This window comes from Syngnathus floridae, chromosome 16, assembly GCF_059516105.1.
Source record: "Syngnathus floridae isolate MCC-2025c chromosome 16, RoL_Sflo_1.0, whole genome shotgun sequence".
Lineage (NCBI taxonomy): Eukaryota > Metazoa > Chordata > Actinopteri > Syngnathiformes > Syngnathidae > Syngnathus > Syngnathus floridae.
In genome coordinates this window covers 11054717-11073648 of record NC_142428.1, presented here as the reverse complement: position 1 = coordinate 11073648, position 18932 = coordinate 11054717, and the positions used below count along the sequence as shown (strand labels likewise).

At 46.1% G+C, this 18932-nt stretch overlaps 1 protein-coding gene and 1 long non-coding RNA gene across 4 annotated transcripts; one reads left to right on the top strand and one right to left on the bottom strand.

The window, feature by feature from the left end:
- Positions 1 to 635: 635 nt before the first annotated feature.
- srp54 (signal recognition particle 54) lies at positions 636 to 6734 on the bottom strand. 3 transcript variants are annotated; one of them, XM_088400247.1, is made up of 17 exons: positions 6600 to 6734; positions 6115 to 6151; positions 5834 to 5963; positions 5546 to 5637; positions 5396 to 5480; positions 5216 to 5320; positions 5071 to 5137; positions 4780 to 4837; positions 4283 to 4433; positions 4058 to 4206; positions 3755 to 3855; positions 3600 to 3686; positions 3425 to 3498; positions 3248 to 3356; positions 1437 to 1607; positions 1266 to 1361; positions 636 to 959 (listed from the first exon to the last, which is right to left on the bottom strand). In XM_088400247.1, exons 3-17 carry the CDS (start codon positions 5909 to 5911, stop codon positions 868 to 870), a joined length of 1515 nt encoding a protein of 504 aa, XP_088256373.1. In that variant the 5' UTR covers positions 5912 to 5963; positions 6115 to 6151; positions 6600 to 6734; the 3' UTR covers positions 636 to 867. The 3 variants fall into 3 exon arrangements, with proteins under 3 accessions (XP_088256373.1, XP_088256376.1, XP_088256374.1); XM_088400250.1 differs by having other exon boundaries at positions 6115 to 6201; positions 6600 to 6670; XM_088400248.1 differs by having other exon boundaries at positions 6511 to 6666.
- LOC148385725 (uncharacterized) lies at positions 6170 to 18459 on the top strand. The gene is made up of 2 exons (XR_015863371.1): positions 6170 to 9834; positions 10522 to 18459. It is a non-coding gene; the product is annotated as an uncharacterized LOC148385725 (long non-coding RNA).
- Positions 18460 to 18932: the final 473 nt, after the last annotated feature.

Genomic DNA, 18932 nt, shown 5'->3' with positions numbered 1-18932 from the left:
AAAACCACAAACCTTTTATGCAATGACCTTTACATGTCATTTCTATTACTTCACACAAACACTACATCCACCTGCTCCTGGTTCGGCCCCCGATCAAAATTTAGAACCAAATTCGGCCCACCATTCAAAAAGTTTGCCCACCCCTGGTGTAGAATAACATGTGTGTGAAGGCCATCGCCTTCACACAATTATTTGCTTGACTTGATTGTAAATCCATTCGTTTGCAATAAAGTAAAATAAATACATTAAAAAGAAGTTGGCGGGGCTGTCTTTGGTGGAATGTGTGCAGGATTGATTCTGATGTGCTGAATTGTTTCTGGACCGCAGCAAGCACTCTCTCAATGCAATGGCAAATAATCGACTGTTTTTATTTTGTTTGCTTCAAACCGTCTTGTTGAGATAAAGCAACTTTAATACATTAACAAAAGTAAATATCTTAAAGGTAATTTGCCCATTTGCAAACTAGTATTTTGTCAAACATCAGGTAAGGCTATATTTTGAGGATTTTATCAACAAAGTCCAATTGTACATTTCATTATTCTTTTTCAAGGTTAGTGCACAGATCTTTGAGTCAGACAGGAAAATGATATCAAGAAAAAAAATCATATTGAAAGAATCCCACACAAACAGAAAAGCCGATTTGAGAATGGAAAATTTTTATTTTATTGTGAAAATTTTCATGATTTATGACCACTCAAATCATATGACCTCCGATTGCAGGACCAGATTAATGGACCAATAGAAACTTTATTTGCCACACCCATCGTCCAGCCGAGACACAGCATCTTCATCGGAATTTAAAAAAAAAAAAAAAAAAAAGCTCTTCCATCCAGAGGATGCCGGTTGTCGCGGTGGCATCCGTGCAGCTCACATGTTGTTGAATCCCATCATGCCTTTCATGTTTCCTGCCGCCCCCTGCTGGAACTGGCGCATCATCGACTGCAGGCCTTGCATGCCACCTGCAAAGTGTGCAAGTCAGAGGCAGGACGAACTCAAGTCAACTCAATTTGGTGTTTCTTCCAAATACAAGCCTAAGAGTAGTCACTCAACTCATGGACTACCAATTTTTTAGAACAGTTTCATCTTAAGAATGCACAAAATGTAATGTTCTACAAAAGCAGATAGGTTGCAATTCACCAGCTGTGAACCTAAGCAACACAATGCCACCATCTAGTGGCACCTGTTTGTCATTATTGTTGCTTAAATTTCCCAGAGAGTGTGGGCGAGACCATTTGGGACACGCTAACTATGTGACGGAGTTTTACCCATATGGTGAAGCACACGGGGGTCCATCATCTTGGCCATCTGCTGGTTGAGTTTGGCCATCTGTGAAGGGTTGACGTTCTTGGACATGTCACCTCCTGAACCCATACGGGCAAAGTGGACACGAGTCACAAGACGTGTGATGGAGGTGGCCGTCCCGAGTGATGTCTCACCTTTAAACAGGCCTTTGATGCCGCCCATCTTCTTGACCATCTGGGCGAACTTGGTGTATTGGGTGAGAAGTTCTTGGACGTCCCGCGTGGCCACGCCCGCCCCACGGGCCACCCGTTGGATGCGGTTTGCCTGCTTGCTGAACAGCTTGGCGCCATCCTTGCTGTCCAACTCTGTACATGACGCAGTCACTCGGGCGGTTACCGCGGCGACAGCAGCACCGTGAGGCCGACATGCGCGCCCTTTAGCATTGTTGAGCCGTGTGCAACTCGTTTGATTTGTCAAATGGGTTCTGAGTTGTTGTCCCCGACATCTGCAACTATTTTTCAGTGGCCAGCTATTTATTTTAGTCATTGTCTGCAACTGCATTTCTGTTGTCTTTGGTTGTTTTTTTTTTCGTTGCCGACCATCTGTAAATTTTCATTAGTTTTGGATAGAGATGCACCGATCAGGCTTTTTCAGTTTCGATACCGATCCCAATGCCGTGGCTTTGCGTATCGGTCGATACCCGATACCGATCCGATATTATGGTTGATTTAACAAGCTACATACCTCTACATGTGGAAAAATAAAATATAGCATCGGGACAAGAGAATAAACAAGTGACTTGGTCAAATACAATAATCAAGCAATATAAACATGTGTTCGCACACTTTCTCATACATTTCTGACAGTGCAGTCTCAGAAAAAAACTTGCGCGATTGCAAATTGTACCGTGGCTCCAGGTGCTTAAGTAAACGTCGGAAGCCCTCGTTTTCAACAACACTCATCGGTTGTCCATCCAAAACCATGAATTCCAGCACTTTCTCAGTAATTCTCATAGCTTTTGCGCTATTGCCTGGGAATTTCTCCCGTCTTTGCAGTGCATCTGCTAACGTTAACTGCCGTGTAGGTCCACCTCCCGCTCCCTTAGATCTGCTCAACTGTTGGAACTCCTGGTGGTCCGTTGCATAGTGTTTCTGGAGATGCTTAATTAAATCGGTAGTACTATAACTGGCAGTACTACCACCACCCCTGGCAACATTAGCTTTGCAGACATTACAAACTGCCGTCGAACTAGTTGGCGTGTTCAGTTTAAAGTACCTCCACACAGCTGACTCTTTCGTTCGCTCCATGTTTGCGTTTGTTTAGAAAACTCTCGTGGCATGCGGCACACGTGCTGCTGACGTATGACGTAGCCCATGTCCCAATAGATTAAGGAAAGGATCGGCTCACAGATCGGCTGCATTTTCCGATACCCGATCCATCTATTTTGTTGTTATTGGGAACGATATCCGATCCAGCTATCGGATCGGTGCATCTCTAGTTTTGGATCACCTGCAACTTCGTTTAATTATGCGCGAAGCATCCACAGCTATCTGCAACTCGTTCTGCTACAAACAGCGCAGGTGCGAACAGCCGGTCGGAGCGCATCTATGGTGTTTATTTTGTGACAATAAATTGAAAGAAAACTTTTTAAAACACAAGCAAAAAGTATCAAGTCACAAGCAAAAAATACCAAACGGGGGAAAAAAAAAAATTCAAATAAAAAATGCCAGATCGCAAAACAAATTGTGAAATGGTGTAAAATATTTAATTGCGCTCCCTGACATTTTGCTTCTGTTTCCTGATATTTTGTTTCTGCTCCGTGATTCTTTGCTTCTGCTCGGCGATTCTTTGATTCTGCTCCCAGTTTCTTTGATTGCGGCTTTGACACAAACGTGACGTGTGGGTGGGATTTCCATGGGTGCAAAGAATTGCGTAGCAGAAGCAAAGAATCACGGAGCAGAAGCAAAGAATCACAGAGCAGAAGCAAAATGTCAGGGAGCATTACCTTGGTCGTTCATGCTGTCCATGATAGTCATGAGTTTCTTCAGCCTGGCCATGGATTCCTGCTCGTTTCCTTTGCTCATGAAGTCCGTTCCGAAGCCCGGAATCATACCCTGTGCACACGCACGCACAATGGCTCGGTGCTCAAAATGTCGGCGAGTGGTCCTGTGAGGGGGCTCACCATGATCTGTCCAAAGGGCCCCATCTTCATGATGTTCTGGAACTGCTCATACATGTCTCTGAGGGTGAACTGGCCTGAAGGTCAGAGGATCCGCATCAAAGCCGTCCCACGCTGCGGCAGGATGAGGAGCGCCGCGTAGGCGGCATGCCGCCGACCACGCGCGAGGCCTCCTCACCGTGTTTTAGCTTGTCGATCAGCTCCTCGTTGTCGTCCAGCTTGAGTTCGTTGACTCTGTCGATCAGGCCCTCAATGTCACCCATGCCTGGCGGAAGAGGAAAGCGGTGAGACGCAAGGCCAGCTTGCTTGTGGCCCTTCGGCAGGACGGCGTACCGAGTAGCTTGCTGACGAACGGCTGTGTCTTGAAGGGTTCGAAGTCGTCAATATGCTCGCCCGTGCCAATAAAGATGATGGGACTGCGGGTTGCCGCCACCCTGACACCAAAACGGCCGCCCGTCACACAAAAAGCTCGAAAAAGATGGTGCCGTTAAGATTTATCATACGTTAATTGTATCCTTGATGCTGACTGGCCGATCGGGTAAGATGAAATAAAACATTAAATCAGCCAATTAAACAATTATTGAATTTTTTGCTAAATCTATTAAAGTCTACGCAGTCTGCTATTCTTCTGCTTACGCGCTGAGAGCTCCGCCTCCTTTGGCGTGGCCGTCCAGCTTGGTGACGATGACTGAGGCCACGTCCACTTTGTCTTTGAAGGCTTTGGCCTGAGACTCGCAGGCCTGACCAATGGACGCGTCCATCACGTAGACGATGTTGTCGGGTTGCTATGGAAACAAACGCCGCTGAGGATAACCGACGGTGGAGGTTGAGGAGCCGAGCTGAGTGGTATCAAGTGCTCACCACGGCGTTGGAGACTTGCAGCATCTCCTCGAAAAGCGAGTCTTCCTGTTTGTGGCGTCCGCTGGTGTCTACGATGATGATCTCAAAGTTCTCGCCTTTGAACTTGTCCACGCCCTCCGCAGCGATCACCACTGGATCCATTTCTGTGTAACTGAAGGCAACAAAAGGTCAGTCAGTGAAAACCTGATGGCAACATGCGTGATGACACAACCGCAACCTGAATACAACACGGATGAGGATCTGCAAGGCAACAACGACGCAGCGGCAGGACAAATCGGAATTAAACTGAGCAAGTTCCTAAAATACTTTGATAAAGATTTGATGATGATAGGACTTTATTTATTTTCACCAGAATAAAATCATGCACTAACAGTCAAGACTAGACGAGGGTAAACTTTACAATACATCCCAACATGTCACTTGCAACATATGCTACTCCCTGGACATGAATCGGACAACAAATGTCCACCAAGAACACGCGTGGGGTCCTGTCTCACCTGCCGTAGAAGGGTATCCTGGCCTTGGTGGCGTTCTGCTTGAGCTGATCAAAAGCGCCTGCGGAGAGGAGAGACCGCCGGTGAGCGTCAAGCATAGGTCCCTGCCATTTTAATGATCGATATTAGCCCCCCCTCCAAAAAAGTATCAGAATTTAAAGCTCAACAACTCAACTCAACTAAGCCTTTGTATCAAGTTCTAAAGGACCCAAAAAACAAGTTAACTTATTCATATTTCTCTGACAAAACGTTAGAATCTGCCCAAAACAATAAACTACTGAGTGCGTGGCTTACCGGCTCGGAATGTGTCGGCACATATGAGGCACGTCTTCCAGCCTTTGCGCTGGTAGTAATACGCCAGCTGCAAGGCAAGAGTCAATCTTGATTTCGATTATTATTGCCAAGATGGGTTTTGTGTGGAAGGTGAACAAGGTAGCACCTTGGAGCAAGTTGTGGTCTTGCCGCTGCCCTGCAGGCCCACAAACATGATGACGTTGTTCTTGCCTTTCGAGGGCGTCCAGGCCTTCACGCCAGGGTCCACCAGCTGCGGGCGTACAAAAACAAAGGCTCCACGCCACTGCCACTGATTGCGTCATCTAATTTTTTGCGCCACTCTGACCTTGACCAGCTCCTTGAAGACGGCGTGCTGGATCATCCTCCTCTTGTTCAGACCCGACGCCATCTCCTCCAGGTCGATGGCGGCCCTGCGAGGACAAAAGCGTCGGATGTCAAAGGGGAAGCCCGGGCTGCATGTTTGTCACCATCTCACTTGACATTCTCTCGCAGCTGCTTGACCAGCTTGATGTTGACATCGGCCTCCAGGAGGGCGGCGCACACCTCCTTCAGCATGGAGTTGAGGACCTGGTGGGAGGAGACAAAAGCAAGGCCTAATGCTTGACTGGCGTTATAGGAATCTTGATCTCATGGACCATCAGGTCCCCGGCTGGGTTGTGGACACGGACACAATGCTCCTCTTTTTGGCTCCAAACGACACCGCAATGGATGACAAATGAAACCAACAAGATGTGCTGCAAGGGCAGAAATTCAGGAGCACTACCTCTTCATTGATAATGGTGGCATTGCTGAGGGACCTCAGCGCTGATGTGATCTTGCGTCCCAGATCGGCGAGCACCATGATGACGTTTGATGCTGCGCGCCCGCACTGTCCGCTTTACACGCTTGCGCCTCTGCTCAGAAAACACGCATACACACATCCGTTGATACATTCATGTTATACATTTCAGGTTTCAGATAAACACATGGTGATGTTGACACCCAAATTTAAAGTTGAAAAAATGGGGACTAAAATGAACGTGATGGATACGAAACGATACTCACATATGGGCGGCGGAGGACGCTCGACCAAGCGGGTCAGCTGACAAGATGAGGACACCAACACTTTCAGTACACTAAAGAATTAAAGTACTGCGCAACAGAACGTCACCATGGGAACGGTAGAACTACTTCACATTCCATCCATCTTTCCGTTCTCTCTACTGCTCGTATAGATGGTTGTAGTTAATCTTCAAACATCTTAACATTAGACAAAATTGCTACTTATTTTTTAAACAAAAACAAAGTTCACGTGTCACCAAAACGTTTGGCGCAGTCAACTAATAACCACCTGAGGTCATAAATGTGACCGTTCTGACGAGTGATTACAAATGCTCGACTGACACGTCTGTCGAGACACAAACCCAACAGACAGCTAACCAATGCTAAGTTAGCAATTACCTCGCATGTCGCGTGGCGGCCGTCCGGGCAAAATCAACCCAAGCGAACAAATACGCAAGAAAAGTCAAGAAAACGCTGCTGAGTCCCACCTGAAACGTTTTCACTCCCGACTTAGTTTGCACCTCCGTCACAGTTGCTAGCTAAGGCTGCTCGTCATCAGTGCACTAATCCGGAAGTTAGCGTGATCTTTCCTTCTTCGTTACGCGCCGCGCACACGCTCACGTCTCCGGGTCGCCACCTACCGACCCAAGTGATAGCGCGACGCGCAACTGCTTCTCGTGTTTGAAGGCAGAGGGCAGCCATCTTTCGTTGCCTCCTCAACCTCCGCGCATCCACTCATCCAGTGTTTGCCAACCACTGTGCGCCGCGAGAGATGTTCAGCTGTGCCGTGGGATTGTCCAATATTAATTACGGAGCGCATTGTAAGCAGGATCGCCAAACCACTGGTCAGTTCGCGCAAGGCCTGGTCAGCCACTTGCTAATCGTGCATGCGTGGAGAATCGGAGAATTTTGAGATTTCATGTTGTCGGTCTGATTGTATTGCATCGGCACATATTCAGTTTGTGTGTGTTGCTGTGTGTTTTTGCTAACAGTGACAGACACTATGACGGTTGTAGTGCGTTTGTGGTGCGATGGAAATCAGAGAATGCAGTTCAACCAGAGAACCTGAATTGTTAATTTTTCACCTACATAAAATACACAGTCAAGTCGAGACACCTCGACTGTGATAGCCACTCAGCTGCTGTCAGAACAGCAGTGCGTCTTTAGAAATGACGTTATTCTTATTGTCGTAATAATTATAGCGCTAGTCTAAAACAGTAAACAAAGTCATGTTGATTCTTTTGGATTTTAATCACAATCACTTTAAACAGTTTATTCCTTACACTGTCTAAAACATTTTTTAAAAACTCACTTTTATTTAAAAAAAAGAAATACAATTAAAAGAATATTTAGTATTTATTTTTATTCAATTATTCGACTCTTCGTACATATATAGGAATAGGACTTTACGTCTTTCGTTGTAATATAACTGATTTTAATATAGAAGCTGGTGTAGCATTTAACAGATTTTTGTTGGTGGTGTGCCTCGAGATTTTTTCCAATGAAAACGTGTGCCGTAAATGAAAAAATGTTGGGAAACACTGCACTCATCTGTTGGATTTTGACCACAATTTAGGGAGCGTGCTATCTGCGCCTCACGGCAAAAGCCATTGCCAATCACCTGTTATCCAATTTACTCACTGCGTGCTCGTTTGATTTCTTCAGATTTAGGTAAATGCTAAGACACGGTAGCAGAAATTAGACTTACACAGGTTGGTTGAGTTCACTCACAATTCTTGTTCAGAAAGCTCTGTTTTCAGGAAAGTACAACACAGCGCTGGGCCTTTCAAGAGCAGAAAGTCTCCATTCAGAAAAGGCAGGATTCAAGGTTCTTTGGTCAGCTTATATTCATTTCCACATGCCAGTGTGGGCCGAGTTTGATGGGTGATGAGTCAGGGGGTGTGGCAAGTTCGCAGGAGATTCAGATTCCATGGGAGTGGTGCTGGTTATGGGCAATTCGGTGTGTGTGGGGGCTGTTGTCTTCCATCCCGTCTTTCGGCCTTGGCGATCATCTTTGGCCGAGTCCTTGGCTGGCTCCCTCTGGCACCTGCTGGTTTTTATCTCCACGTGACCTTCCTGTGAACATTCTCCTCCATTCTTGCACATACACTGTCGCACCTCATTCTTTCAATTTTGTCATTTTGTACGAAATTGTGTGAGCTTTTGGCTGTGACTCATTAATCTATTACTGTTCCCTGACTATGCAAAGTTTGTTCTTTTGATACTCCATGTCTTTGCTTACGTCATTATATTCTCAGTTTAATCATCCTTCCAACCGTATCTTTTCTTTGTTAGGCAAAATATTTCCCTCTGTGCAGAGCGTTCAGTAGTGAACGGCGTCTGGCGTCTCGCATTAGGCGACATATGACGTTTAGTCAAAGCACAAGACATAATCAAGTACTGAATGGTCAAGACGACTCTGGCCGTGTCCATGATTTAAAGAAAAACATCAGGCATGCATTACACAGTTCCTTAAGGGTCATTAAGCTATTTAGGCAATATCAAAAGACATTTGTTATTTCAAATTGCTCAGAAATATATATCAGATCATAAAGTTATAAAAACCTTTCTCATTACCACTTATCAAAAATGTCTAGTTATGTCTTCTTTACTGATTTGGTGTGTAGGTATAATTATATGCTTAAAATGTTTCTTTTATCGATTTAATATGTGAATATACTTTTCTGCTTATGTACTTTATTCAATGAGGTTTGAGCATATCTGTTTTTGTAGCTAGGCAGGACTTTTTGTATTTCGACCCCATTCCTTCATATCCATTAAAAAGAAATAGGACGCGATTTATACTAATGGCATCGCAACTTAATAGCTTGTATCAAATTGTGATTTAGTAACATAATTATGCATGGTGATGAAGAGGTGCACACACGTCCCGAAGCTGATGGTTACACGTATTGCATATACCGTATTTTCCGGACTATAAGTCGCTCCGGAGTATAAATCGCACCAGCCATAAAATGCCCCAAAAAGTAAAAAAAAACATATATAAGTCGCTCCGGAGTATAAGTCGCATTTTGGGGGCAATTTATTCGACAAAATCCCACACCAAAAACAGTCATGAACAAGCAACAACAGGCTAAACGATAGCAACAACAGGCTAAACGATAGGTATGCTAACGTGACAAACACAAACAAAGAGCTGAGAACGGGCCTGACGTAACATATAGAGTGATTAAGGACAACTATTACATGAATAACATGTTTATAAAACCATCGGTGTCACTCCAATTCATTAAATCCATCGATCGTTCTTTGTCAACAATGGGTGCGCACGACTGAGGGTGCTTGCACTTCAAAATATTCCACAGGCTCATATAACGATAGATAAACTATATTTCAAATAACTATAATACAAGCCAATAATATTATCAAACCATCCGTGCACTTTAAATCCATTAAATCCATCGATCAAATTCCTCTTCCTTTGTCAACATTGCCGCGCGTGCGCCCTGATGTCAGCCTCGTCTTTATTCCACAGATCTACTATGTAACTATATTGTAGCGTTAACAAAGTACAAGGATAGACGTGGGTTTGGTAAACGGCTCTTTATTAAACAAAACAAACTTCTAAGCGTGTGGCGGCGTGGACTTCCAGACACGAGAGCTCCATGGCATAGGACCGGGCGTGCGTAATGGCCATGTCCGAGCCCCACGCACCGTTCGCGGACAGCCGCTCGGCCGAGCGGCGGCCCCCGACTCAGTAGAGTAAGACCGGGCGTGCGTAAAAGCCATAATAGTTTTTCAAACCTTCTATGTCACTCCAAATCCTTAATTCCTTCAAACTCTTTGTCCTCCGTGTCACTTAGAAATGATCACCGCTAATGATGCCGGTAGTCCTTATGTGGGCACGTTTGTATGTAAACAACCGCCGCGCCCCGCCACTGACATCACTTGAAATAGTAACCCATTGGTACATCACGGTTCTCCAAACGTTCTTTCTGCTGCTCGATTACTGTTTTCAGCTGCATATTTTACAACTTGAAGTTTGTAACCTGCAAAATATGAGTTTCTTTTTGGTGCCATTTTTCTTAAGCCCACCCAGTTGATGAGTCACGGCCAACGGTGAAATTTAGAGCGCCCTCATCCAGTTTCGTCTGAAAATATGTATTTTTTTGGTTGTTTGATCAAAGTCAAAGTCTGCTTTACCGTTGATTTTTTTTTTTTATATACTAAGACACACAAAGAGATTGAAATTACGTTCCCACTATCCCTCGGTGAGATAGTACACATATGCATACTAAAGGAAAATGTGCTTTCGGGAGTTTGCAAACATATTTTTTAAGGTTGTGTTAAACTTATAATCATATTCATATCTAGTATTGGAGTGCTCGTGTGGATTGGTGGGGGCCGAGGAATGTGCAGGCAAACTGCATGAACTTGTTTTCTTCGAAGTGTTGTGGAATAGGCCCGGACAGGGAGTACCGGAGGAGACCATCTCAAGGTCGGTGAGGAACGAGAACAACAGCACGTCTATGAGACCAGCCTTTGAGGGGAAAACCCAACCGTCTGACCTCAGCGACACCTGGACCGGGGAGGAGATGGCCATCGACCAATCATCTCACAATATTTTGCATGCTTTAATATTCATATTGTGTTTCTTTAAAACTGGGCAACCCGGAAGAATGTGTCGTCTTTTGGTGGTCACAAAAACGCACGGGTTTTAGTGTGAGGGACCCGGGACCCAGGCCTGTATTAGTGCGCTTTGTCAGGAATAAATAATTGGTAAATTTGGTCTAATTGATCTACTGGTCTTCTCTTTGACAGAACGAACTCGCAAAATTGTTAGGTGCGCCAGTGTGTGGATTAGGACATAGCAATTTATGTGTTAAGTGTTGATCGCAATTTGGAGTCAGATCAATAACTAGAATCCGTAACCTAACAATTTCTTGGCGACCGCGGACGTGATGTCAAGAGAAGGGTAATTGACAACTCGTGGTCTTTAGCCAAGACACCGGACAGTGTCAGGGACACTGTCTCCCGGTCGGCGAACCGTTTGGAATAAGCGCACAACGTTGAGCTGGTACGACGTCTCCTCAACCCTGAGCTCATCACCGATAAGGTAAGCAGAATACCTGTTACTATAAGTCGAAATGCTGCAAATTGAAAGAGGAAATTTAAGAGGAGACTGTCGTTCAGATCAAATAAGGTGTGCATGAAGTTAAGATACATACGGTGAATAAGTTTGGAACTTACGTGTGTAACGTGTACGGTAAAGTCAGGGACTTACGCGTACTACGGATAGGTCAGGGACCTAGTGCTTCGTCGTGGCGGACAAGGGTGCAGTGACGATCGTATTCAAATAGCTGGGGTTAATAAAGAGATCCCCGAGGGGAAGTGAGGCCTCCTCAAAAAATATCCGGTGGTAACAGTTCCTCCTGTGAGAGATCAGACCGCTAAAATATCTAAAATGAACCAAATTGGGGGGAGAGTGTGTGTGCGCGCAGAGGATCCTCATGAGTGGGTGTGTATATCAGTGTGTGTGAGTGAGATGTGTGTTCTATGGAAGAAATCAGTAATGGAGAATGTTTAGGAGGCTTTTGAGCGATAATAGGGAAATTGAGAAGTGGACAATGGTGTGTTTAAGTTGGTTAGAGAAACTAAGATGAGCAAGGTGTGGCAGTAGAGAAAATAAGGCGTGTGACAGAAAGTTACTAGAACGGTGGCTTGATAGGATGAGAATAAGAGACAACAAATGTTGTGTAGAAGACATTGAAAGATGTCGAATGTGAACATGATGAAGGGCGCAACAGCAAAGTTGGCCTGCCCTTTGAGAGGTTGAGACTGATGAGCGTGCCTGCACTCGCGCGTAGTCGCGGGTCTGGGCTGTGCGCGTGGGCCTGTGCTATGCTCGTGCGGGCGGTGGGCCGGCATCATGATTGTTGCAGGAAATGGCCAGCCTGTAACCGGTCAACATTGATGCCGCGACCCCCCCTCGCACGGGGGCGGTGCTATGGCCCGGGCGGGGCAGGGACAGTGTGAGTTTCTCAGTGAATGTTTGAAGCAGTGAGATTGAGCGGTTGTGTGCGTGCTCGGTGTGTGCGTTTATGTGCACACCCTGTGTGGGTGCAGGCGTGTGAGGAGGAAGACGGCATGGATCAGAGAATGTTCAAGAAAGGGGGGGTAACTCGTAAATAATGAGGAGCTATTGGCAGTAATCTGTTTGTCCTTTCTTTAAGGTTAGGTTAGGTTAGCAACACGAGCGATTTAGAGGTTCAAAAGAAAGACAGTGAAGAGAAAGCAGTGAAAATAGACGAGGAAAGAAATGAATACAAGGGCATTTATACATCTTTGCATGATGTGACAAACCCGAGTGCCCCGACACTCGGAGTGAGCTATGTTGGACCGCCGCCGTACGGCGACCCCGGAGTAATGGCTCCGGTCGTGACGCTGGGTGGCAGGATGGTAGTGGATGTCGAGGGCGAAGGCGAAAGGGCGGATCAGAGTATTGTACAGTTGATTGAACAAGCAGTAAATAGAGAGAGGCGACGTGCCCGGGAGGGGGACACATCCCGCGTGGACACCTCCACCCCCGGTCCGAGCCCTCAACCGTCCAATGTGACGAAAGGAGAAAGCTGGCATAGACTTACTGCCGAGAATGAGGCGCTAAAAAAGAAAATTGATCAAGCCGATGAGCAGCGTAGACAGGAAGCGCAGATGTTAAAATGGGCAACGGAGAGAGGGAGACGAGAAGACGTGAAGAGCGCGCGAAGACAGCAAGAGCGTCCACAGTGGGAGAGCAGCGAGGGTGAGGAAGAAGATGATGTTGTGATGCAACAGAGAAAAATGTTGGAGTGCGCGAATCAGGACAGTAGAAAGAAGTGCAGACAGGGAGAGAGAGAGAGACACGGAGAAAATATAATTTGCGGAGTGGTCAGGGACAGATGACACAGGCCGAGGTGCAGAAAAATGAATTGCTGGTGACCACATCGGGCGGTCAGCACTACGAGCCCATGGTGCTCCGTGATGTGACTGCGATGATGGAAAAGATGCCCCCACTTCACAGAGGAGGCAAGGTGTGGCTAAACAAATTTTTGGCTCTGATGAGTGGGCAGAGCTGTACACTCGGTGACATGCGCCAGATGTTGGCAGGAGCATGCTCCCTAGTGCAATTGCAGGCAATTGAGGACGCAGCAGGCACAGCGAGACTGGGGAGGGAGGTGCCCTTGCCACAAGTAGCAGCGCCCCTGTTTGAAAACATTAAATTGACTTTCCCACAACCCACCGATCTGGCCCCCACTATGTTTCCTTATGATGTGAAAATGTCACCTGCACAACATTATGTAACATGTGTGGAGAGTTGGATTGAAACCACAGGTCGCCATCCGGCTCTCACGCACGAGGCAGAGGTGCTCTTCCGAACGGCGCTGCTGGATGGACTTCCGCCAGATGTGAAGAAGCAGCTAATGTCAGATCCTGACATTCTGGTTTGTGCCGAAGAACGATTTAAACGTCATCTTTTGCATCACTGCAGAATGTTCACTGAGTCACAAGCTAAAGTTGAAAACGAGACAGACGCATTATCTAAACAGTTGTTGAAATTACAGTTGGCAAAAATGCATGGTGACGCTAAACAGTCTAAATCACAGAAAAAGGAAATGCAAATGTCACAGGCTTTTCAGGTGGTGGGGCGCGGAAGGGGCCAGTTCCGGGGCGGATACAGAGGCCGGGGAGGGAGTGCACCTGCTTACCCGGGGAGGGCAGCATACAAACCCCATTCGCCCAACGCATGTTTCATCTGCGGCGAAACCGACCACTGGGCAAAAGAATGCCCACAGTATCGACCGCGCGGAGCCACCCGCCCACAAACGCACGGAGGTCAGTACTACCAACATGATGATCTCTGGTGTGGACAATTTGAATAGGGCTGCCCGGGGAGCCAGGAAAGCAGTGGCCCGGCGGAGCCAATGCTTCATGTGACAATGGAAGGAAAAACCTGTGAAGATGCTGGTGGACACAGGAGCAACTTATTCATCAATAAACACTGCCCTTCCTGTATCCTCACTGTCAAAGAAAACAACAACTTTAGTCGGCTTCTCGGGACAACCACGTACTCTGCCTTTCATCAAACCACTTGAAACTGTGATCACCCGGACAGGGTGTAGACTGTGGCACAAATACATCCATTCCACAGACACTCCGATCAATTTGATGGGAAGGGACTTGCTGTCAGCCGTTCAAGCCAGAATTCTGTGTGGGCCAGAGGGAGTGATTATTCAATTTCCAGATGGCGTCAGCATCCAGTGCTCACAGCAGCTACAACAACATGGTCAGTGGCTGATGGCGCCCCTACCGGCAGAAGCAAAAACTGCAACCATCTACTGGGCCAGGCTGGAGCCAGAGACCCCTGCTGGTGGCGGTGTGTTCTCGACCTACCTACTGTGGAAGCCCTGGATCTGCTCACTGGCGCCATACCACCCACCTGTTGATCCTTTGCATTGCACTCTATATTATGACCGAAAAAGTGATGATGTATATCGGGATTTGTTTGAAGAAATTGAAGGGCACATGTGGGATTTAACTTCATCATCCATTTTGATTGGTAAAGAGGGAGTCGCAGCGGCAACTGAATTGACATATGAACAAATGCAGTGGTTCAAAATGACAGAGAAAGGGGTGCCACACATTTCGCTGGCTCTTGCCCCAGGACACGAGGCCAGACAATTGGGCTCAATGGTCAAGCAGTTGTTGCAACAGACCGATTGGCGGAAAACTCACATTCCTAATTTGTACTGGTCTGAGTCTCAGAATGCATACCAAATTAAACAACCCATGGCAGACACAGGATTGCTGGAGATGATGTTGGTGTCCCGCACACACGGTAGGGAGTTAACTGATCATGAGGACGCTGAAGTAATGCTGGCGGCCTTGCCCGACACACTGTGGTCCCAGGGTCCATTTGATGTCGGGTTTTGTCATTCGGTGGCCCCTATTGATCTCCAAATAGATGAGACGCAGCCTATCAAACGGCCTCAATATCGTTGGCCGAAAGAGGCGGACTAAGGCATGGAAGACACTCTGTGTGACCTCTGGGACGCAGGGGTGTTGGAAGTGTCCGACGGCCAAATCGCACTCCTTGCTGTGGCGTTACCAAACTGGGTGGAGCTTGGGTCAAGGTGGACAAGAGCTTCATTGTGCACTGAGTTTGACAGAACTGAGGAGATTTGATAAAAAATTGAATAATGCGTAGAGCTACAGAGAAAAGCATCATAGTCAGAGATTGAACAGATTTGGATAAAACAAATAGGCTAAAACGGTAAGAAACAAGAGGGAGATCTGATATTTTGGCTCGTCAGGCTTAAGAAGTAGAAGTTGAGTTAGATACATTTTAGAATAGGACATTTGGACTAAAGTGGATTCAGTCAAGAGGAAGAGGGGCATTTTGGCATTTTAACAGGGATTGACAGCAAGGGAGATTGAGGATAGAAGATCTGGACAGCAATGACGTAAATTACATTAAAAACTGCCCATTCTAGGGAGAGGTGCTGGATGGTGTGACAGGCAGGATTTTTAGGAAGAGAAAAAGGGGGGAGTTAGACTCGCCAAGAGGGGCAATAAAGAGAAGCAGACTGAGAAACATATTTGAGCTAGACAACAGGAAAAAGGGGGAGAGCCAAATGATGACGTAAAAATCCAGAGGGAATAGTCGGACCCATCTTTATTGAATATAATTAGGATAATTAATAGAGATCGAGTTTGTAGGAGCAATCTGAGGTTATGGAGGCTCCCCTGACACGCGGGTCCCACAGTCGTCCCCCCCCAGATAGACATATATGACAATTTGCGATGAATCTGATGGGCGAGTTTATGGAAAATTGAATTGGAGATTTTACAATAGGTCATGTTGACAAGTATGTCCAAATGTGAAGAGTTACTATTAGGAGTCAATGTTTGCCTGCACACTAACATACTAACTTTGCTTAGTGTGGGAGGAGAGCTGAGTGATAGAGACGGATGTGTGTGTCTGCGAGTGTGTGGATGGGTGCGTGCGCATGAGATCATCTATGACTGTGTGTGCGCAGTATGATTGGCCAGAGAGGTCTGAAGTTGGGGTGATGTGTTTGCAATTGAGGATAAAATTCCTCTCACCTGAAGGGGTGGTACAGACTGGAGGGTCTGGAACTGGTAAGTGATGAGTTCTGACCGGAACCATGGCTCAATGATCAATCAGGGGCACCATAGACAACAAAACGGTGTGATGGAGAAGGCCCATTTCAGTGATATGGTCAGACAAGACAGAACTAGTATCGAACAGCAAGACTTTGGACGATTTGACGTGTGACGACTTTGAGCTCACCCGACGGGGTGACGGACTAGGTGGACAGTGACCAATTGTTTGACGCTTGAACGTGTTTGCGACAATAGCACGCTCTGCTTTGTTTTTCTGTGTGACTTGATTTTTTTGCAGCATCAGCCACCAGCTAAGGAGCGGATTGCGCGTTGCTTGCGTAACTTGTTTTCCTTTTTGCAGGTTGTCGATTGCATTCGTGGAAAGTTTGTGTTGGATTTACAAGAATATGTTAACCCTTGCCCTTTTGGTTTTTATGATGAACTTGTTGATGACGTGGTTTTCAGGACATGATCCGCGGGTGCCAGGATTCATTTTATGACTGTTTTTATTTTGATACTTGATGTCTGTTTTTGTGTGTACAAATGTCCGCTGTCAGCCGGGCTATAAGCTCACTGACAGGAGTGCGATGATTTTTGTTTGTGTTGCCGAGTGTGTGTGGTGGACAGTCAAGTTTCAAGGACTTGGGGTGATGGTCCCGGGGCCCAGATGGTAACTAGTGGTTCCGTGGGCCTGTCTACAATGAGTGTGGTGATGAGAGGGGACGCTTTGCAGGTTCCTTTTGATACGTAATGACACATTGGGTGAATGTGTCAAAGGGGGAGTGGTAAAATAGAAATGGGTGAGTAGGTTTCAATTTGTAATTGTGATATACAAAGTTTATTTTCCAAATTTACTTGCTTTCAAGCTTTAACAGGACATGCCAGAATTCACCCAGCAGTGATGGAAGGAGCAGAGGAAGACCAGTGACATCTGGTTGTGGTGTGGAGATGACAAATTATAGGATCGCTTGCCGAAGAATGCATCAGGTATCTGTGCCCTCGTGTCGTTGATAATGCCTGTGGTGGTTGTCCCCATTGAAATACAGAATCTCAATTGGAACCTGGAGTCCCCACTGGCAGGACTCCTGAAGCAAGCAAAAGAGACGTTTTGCCCCAGTGGTTGAGCGACGACGATCCAACATATATTGACACTATAGGAGCGCCCCGGGGTGTGCCAGATAAGTATAAACTCGTTAATCAAGTGTTCTTGGGATTCGAAAGTATCTTCCTATGGATCACTCCCAATAAAAATGTAGACCGTACTAATTACTTTCATTACAATGTCCAACGACTGGGTAATTATACAGCTGAATCATTTGCCGCAGTTCATGAACAATTGGCTGCAACGTCGTTAATGGCGTTCCAAAATAGAATTGCGTTGGACAGTGTTGGAATAATTTTAAGTGAAGCTTTGGCCTGCCAGACCTGGAGGCCTCGACTTTACGAGTTTATCTTTCCTTTTATCTAGGTTCTTCCTTTTTAGTGATAGGGATGTCTTTTGATCCCTGTCAGCCATTTGTATCCTTCCTGTCCTTATGTTGTCTGTGTGTTTTCATTCCCGTAAGAGGCCTTCACTAACAATGAGCAAGGCTTATTTGCATAGGTGACATGTTCTTTGTTTGATTCACAGGAACTTCATTCCTTTGCAGTTAGATATAGTTTTGGTTCATAGATTGTAGTTTATCAGACCTGTTTTTCTTTGTTCAAGGTTACATACAGTTAGAAGTAGTTGCATAAAAGTTATCCCATATTTACTCAATGTTTGTTTAAGGAACTGCATACCGGTTACCTCACGTTTGCTTAATGTGTGTTGAAGTGTTTAGGACAAGTTACTTATTATTATTATTATGTGTTAATTACCAAGTAGACAAAGTTAGCAAAGGTATAGTTGCATTTGTTCCACAGCAAAGCGGCAATCAACGTGCTTCAGGGTATTTGACCACAGTCGAGAAGGAGTCAGCCAACTGTGAGGGAAGACGGCTGAGGACGGTCTCTGCGGGGGTTCAAGAGCCAACAACGAAGTGCTAATTCACACCACACTACATTCTTTTGCTAATCAGCGTTGCTACAGACACAATCCCCCCTCCCTTTAGTGTAGCAACGCCTCTGTAACCAGGGCAACCATAACATTAAAAAGAGGGGCACGTGGAGAAAGGACTCAGAACTGATGGAGGTTGTAACTGAGATTGCTTTCTCTATCGTTCTCCTCGCGAGTAAACCTGTTCTGGTTGTCTTCTCCTCTTCATTCCAGCGAGTGATTTAATGTCTAATCGTATTTAGACCCAACAGACAGGCTATTGACTAAGGAACATGGTGTGTGTGGAATGTTTGGTGATGCATGTTGTACTTTCATCCCAAACAACACGGCACCAGGAGGCCGACTGACCAGGGCGTTGGAAGGACTAAGGACACTGAACAAAAAGATGAAAGATCATTCAGGCGTACACAACGATATTTGGTCTGATTGGATGAAAACGTTCGGAAGCTGGAAAGGCCTCATCATGTCTGTGCTTGTTGCTGTAGCTATTTTTATTACAATTATGATTTTATGCGATTGTTGTTGTATTCCATGTATTAGGTCACTCACTGTCCGGTTGATCGAGAAAACCGTTGGCCCGTTGCCACCGATGGGCCAATATGCCCTGGTGACTCAACATGAGCAGCGGGGGGAAGGAAGGATCGACAGCGCGCTGGTA